The 5,865-nt window shown below is 34.7% G+C and overlaps 1 protein-coding gene across 1 annotated transcript; it reads left to right on the top strand.

The window, feature by feature from the left end:
• Positions 1-1,442: 1,442 nt before the first annotated feature.
• On the top strand, positions 1,443-5,225 carry LOC100739816 (olfactory receptor 5K1-like). Its single transcript, XM_021081464.2, has one exon. The coding sequence runs from the start codon at positions 4,287-4,289 to the stop codon at positions 5,223-5,225; it is 939 nt and encodes a 312-aa protein (XP_020937123.2). The 5' UTR covers positions 1,443-4,286.
• Positions 5,226-5,865: the final 640 nt, after the last annotated feature.

Here is a 5,865-nt window from a genome sequence, read left to right as displayed (position 1 = left end):
CAGAAAAGAAAATCATGGACTTGGAGAATAGACTTGTGGCTGCCAGGAGGGAGAGGAAAGGAGTGGGCGGGATCAGGAGCTTGGGGTTATCAGATACAGCTTAGAATAGATTTACAAGGAGATCTTGCTGAGTAGCATTTAGAACTATGTCTAGATACTCATATTGCAACAGAACAAAGCGTGTGAAAAAAAATGTATACATGTAAGAGTAACTTGATCCCCCTGCTGTACAGTGGGAAAAATAACATAAAATAATAGTAATAATAAAAGAATGAGCAGTTTGGGATGAAAAGAGAGACTAAAAATGGTGTTTTAGTTGTAGGAAATTTTTTGAGTAAATGAATGGAGTGTATGCACAAAGGAATAGTTATGGAATGAACATGGCAAAGGGTCATGTCCTGGAGAAGAAGAAGAAATCAAGGTTGTATGTCACATACACACAGACTGTGGAGAATCTTAAATACCATAATCAAAAATGAATTTGTTTGAAAACTAATGAAAGTGCATTTCAAATTTTTGAGAAGGGGGTATTATTATTTTCTTTTGTATAATGAATATTTCTTCACTACTGTAAATTGCCACCAATTATCAAGGTGTTATAAATGCAGGGATGAACATAACAGAAATATTCTCTCTTTTGAGCCTATATGTTAATGGTGGGAGAAGGGAAGACAGCGACTACCTATAAATGTACTAACAAATAAATTTGTAGTATCCTCAGCAGTAATTAGTGGCATAAGTGGAGAAAAACTGAGTGAAAAAAATAAAGGCTGTTGGGTAAAACTGAATAGGAAGGAAAGCCATCTAGGTAATTCATGTTATGGGAGTAAGGAATAATAGCAGAGTTTCCAATGGCATTTTGTGAAACATCAGTGCAAATCAACACTCAGATGGCCCTGTGATAAACATACAACAGCTTCGAGTCTCCTCACAAAATTCTAATCACTTCTCATAAACCATATTATTTACCCTAATAAAAAAGTCAAGCCAACGTGAAATTCTTTTCTGCTCAGATGGCACATTTGGCAAATAATAAACAAAATATTAAAATTAAGTCAGTTGTATAGTTATCAATGGCTATCATAAAATGATTTACTGACCCTAACAAAGGTAATTATTTTGATCTCATTATCTCACAGGGCTTCCTGATAGGTATTTGCAACTGAATCTCCCCACAGAAATATACTGATGTCATTGCAGTGATATCCCTTAGGATTTGATAAACAATTTTAACTTCTCATTGTAAAGAACATAATTATCAACAGTAACCTATTTGTATTTGAACATACTTTTATTCTTTTAATCCCAAATGTTTTTGAGACCAAGGTTTATATTCTGAAATTCTTTGAGATTCAACACCACAAAGCAATCGTGAGGTGTCACAAAATTTTTTTCAGTGAAATCCAGGTAAGGGAAATATTCCAATTTTTTATTTTAATATTAGCATTCATTAATATTTATTTATCTAAAGTATTTTGCTGTTGTGAGATTTCAACTACTCAGTTATCTCTCTACCTCTACTCAAAACTTAGCACTATAGAAAAACTATAAGGAGATTCAAACTGCAAAGCACTCTGACCTTCTCTGATTAAAAGTCAGACTTAAATACACAGGTAAGGACACAAAGTAATTGTGCTGAATATTTCAGGAATAATTAAGTGGTTAGCATTTTATACTTTAAAACAAACTAATAAATAAAAGTTTCAGCCAGGGTGTTTATTTTCAAATTTGGTTATGGAAAAATAAAACATATTCAATATTGGAATTCCTATGATTAGACAAATCACCAAATATTCCTAGGAGATCACTAAGTAATGATAGAAGAAAGCCACTTAAAGAAAATTAAAACTTGTTTTCAAAAATGTATTAAGATTTAAAGGGTTTTCTCTTTTTCTAAATGTTAGAAAAATTTAGCATAAAGGTTACCTTACCTTTATTTATTAGCCTTGATCTACTGTGATATACTCAGAAAATTTTCTTAGAAACATAAATATACTAACTAGTCAACTCATGTAAGATATACCTAAACTTTTATGATACACACTTTACTGATATATACTTGACATATAACATTGCATAATTTTAAAGTTTATAACATGTTGATTTGATACAATGTTAAATAATTATATGATTGCAATTGCAGCATTACTTAGCACTCCATCAAGTCATATAATTGCCATTTCTTTCTGGTGGTGGCAATAACTGAGATCTAGTCTCTGAACAGTTTTGATGATTATGCTAATATATTCACCATAGTGTTCACTAGATCTTCCTGACTTATTTATCTATTAGATTCAAGCTTGTGCTCATAAACACTATCTCTCATATTTACCCAAACCCAGAGCCCCTGGCAACCACTATTTAATCTATTTTATGAGTTTGGCTTGTTCAGATACACAGTTTTTGTCTTCCTCTGACTTATCCCAGCATGATATCCCCATGCTGTTGCAAATAGGATACCCTTCTTTCTCAAGGCTGAATGTCCTTCCACTTTTATCCATTCAGCCTTTGGTAGCACATTGGTATTTCTATGTCTTGGCTATCATACATAATGTGCTATTACAGGAATGCATTTCTCTCTTGGATTATGTGTTTTTACTTCATTTTAGTATATGCACAGAAATAGAATTGCAGGATCGCATGGCAGTTCTATTTTTAATTATTTGAGGCAAATCAATATTGTCATACATAGTGACTGGAGCAATTTGTATTCCCAAAAAGAGTCTTCACTACATTCTGTACACTCCACATTCTAGGCAATACTTGTCTTCTTGATGATAGGCATTCTGACACATGTGAGGTGATACCTCATGGTTTTGATATGCATTTCTCTAAGGATTAACAGTATTGAATATTTTTAGTGTGTCTCTTGGTCATTTGTATGTCTCTTGTATAAATAATCTTTACCTTTTTTAATCTAAACATTTGTACTTCTCTCATTGAGTAATATGTTTTAACATACTTTGTGTATTAACATTACATTTTTTTAAATGATAGGTTTTGAATAATTATCATTGCAGAATCTCCTTCAAAATTAACACATTTTGTGGAAGTGGTCACTTAAGATCCCTGGAAGGACCACCAAAGAAGTCATTAAGGATCATTGGCAGGACCCTGAACACAAGTTCACACATCCCATGCTACTGAGATGGAAGTGGGACTGGAATCAATACTGCTTTATTCCCAAAGCACTGTACAGCTGTTATAAGAAGTAAACGTTACAGCTAAACTCAAACTGTCTACTATAGAGTAAGGAAATGTGTGCACATATGCACAAAATGCAATGCAGATTAGACATAAGCCGTCATAGTTTATAGTTGATATATGAGACGTGCTGGAGAGTCTAGAATGTGGAAATTAGTATGGCGAGAAGCATTTAGTTAGCTTATTAAGTATCATTATATATAACATGCTTTAGATAAAGGAAGAAAAGGTGTATATATCTGGGCAAAATTCAATAGGAATAATGGCATGTGCAGAGTCACTGTTTCTGGAAATGGGTATAACACTAGGAGAGGGATAAAGAGGTGAGCATCAAGGCATATATTTATTCCTTAACTCTGTGAGTTGACTTTCTTCAAAACTCAGCATTACTCTCATTAATCCTTGGTAATCTCACAAAATTTCTTAAAATATGGTTTAAACATATTTATTGCAGGACTGTTTTAAAATATTTCCCCCACGGGGGGAGTATATGGAAATATTTTTGCTCAATGCAAATGTGTATACTATAGAAAAAGTGATTTTAAGTGCCATTCAAGGATCTCTAATATAAAAATTAAAACTGAAATTGGGGAGGCACCAGTAAACGAAATGTCATTACCTAGATTTATACACTTTAGTTGCATAAATTCATAAAAACAAACCTTTGTAACTCTGAGCACCGCTCCTGTAATTATTAAAACAATCTTGTGAATTTTGAGTTTCAGAGTTGAAGTCATAGGAACTGACATGTTAGGCTAACGAATGCCCCTAGAAGTTTCAGTGTTTGTATCACAAGACAGTAGGAGAAGCTTGAAGAAGAAGCTCACTCCTTAGTGGAAAAAGAAAATTTTAAAAGGAAAGTTACATATTTTAAAATTACAATTATGTTTTAAAGTAAATTAGAGGTGGTTTACAATATTTCTACAAATTCTATTGTACAATATGGTGACCCAATTATAAACAGTTTCCCGTGATATAAAATAGGGCCCCGTTCCCATACATCCCAAGTGTAACAGTTTGTATCCACCAACCACAACCTCCCTGCCCAACTTGTATAACCATAATTCCTGTCTCAACAGACAATGAATGTAGACATGACTGGGGATAACCAATCCTTGACAATAGAGTTTGTGCTCACAGGATTTACCAATCACCCAGAGCTGAGGACCATTCTGTTTCTGGTGTTCCTTGCAATCTATCTGATCACCATGGTGGGAAACCTTGGTCTGGTGGCATTGATATGTACAGAGCGTCATCTTCACACCCCAATGTACATCTTTCTGGGCAACCTTGCTCTGATGGATTCCTGTTGTTCCTGTGCCATTACCCCAAAGATGCTAGAGAATTTCTTTTCTAAGGACAGAATCATTTCCATCCATGAATGCATGGCACAATTCTATTTTCTCTGCCTAGCTGAAACTGCAGACTGTTTTCTCTTGGCAGCAATGGCCTTTGATCGCTATGTGGCCATCTGCAACCCACTGATGTACCACACCACGATGTCAAATAAACTCTGCATTAAGATGACCACAGGAGCCTTCATAGCTGGTAACCTGCACTCCATGATTCATGTTGGATTTCTGTTTAGGTTAACTTTCTGTAGGTCTCATCAAATCAACCACTTCTTTTGTGATGTTCTTCCATTATACAGACTCTCCTGTGTTGACCCTTATATCAATGAATTGATGATATTTATCTTTTCTGGGTCGATCCAAACCTTGACTATTACAACAGTAATAATCTCTTACCTTTTCATCCTCTTCACAATTTTCACAATGAAATCCAACAAGGGAAGAGGCAAAGCCTTATCTACTTGTGCATCCCACTTTCTCTCTGTCTCAATCTTCTATGGATCTCTTCTCTTCATGTACATTCGACCAAATTCAGTTAATGAAGAAGACAAAGATTTACCCCTGGCTATTTTTTATACTCTAGTTATTCCCTTAGTAAATCCTTTCATTTACAGTCTAAGAAACAAAGAAATAATCAACGTCATGAAAAAAACGATTAAGATGTCATAACATTCAGAAACAGATATCCCATATGGAAAAATGTTTTCTTATATAAATAGATAATGATTTTTATTTTTACATTATAGCCAGGTTACTGTGTTCTATCAATATTCCACTGTACAGCATGGTCACCCAATTGCACATATATGTACACAGTCTTTTTTCTCACATAACCGTGCTCCATCATAAGTGCCTAGACCTAGTTCCCAATGCTAGACACCAGATTTTAATTTGATAAAATTTTATTTTCCAAGTTAAGGAATACTGACAATGTAGAAAATGGCCAATTTTTATAAAATGTTATATTACTAAAACATGATAGTCTATGACTCAAATAAATCAGATCAGCAGGAGAGATTCTGCCAGAATGTATAAAAAAATTTGACTTAATAGATTCCATCAGGGGCGAACTAAAAAATTACTGCTGGAGTTCCCATTATGACTCAGTTGTTAACGAACCTGACTGGTATCCATGAGGCTGTGGGTTCAATCCCTGGCCTTGCTGAGTGAGTTAAGGATCTGGCATTGCTGTGAGCTGTGGTGTAGGTTGCAGACATGGATCGGATTCCACATTGCTGTGGCTGTGGTAGAGGCTGGCATCTGTAGCTCTGATTAGAACCCCAGCCTGAGAACCTCCATATGCTGTGGC

Source organism: Sus scrofa, chromosome 13, assembly GCF_054392235.1.
Source record: "Sus scrofa isolate SSC_HxYL_T2T_F1_AM1 chromosome 13, Sscrofa_HxYL_maternal_Yorkshire_Landrace_v2.0, whole genome shotgun sequence".
In the NCBI taxonomy this organism is placed as follows: Eukaryota; Metazoa; Chordata; class Mammalia; order Artiodactyla; family Suidae; genus Sus; species Sus scrofa.
Note: the sequence above shows the minus strand (reverse complement) of the source record. Positions and strands in the feature narration are given on the sequence as shown.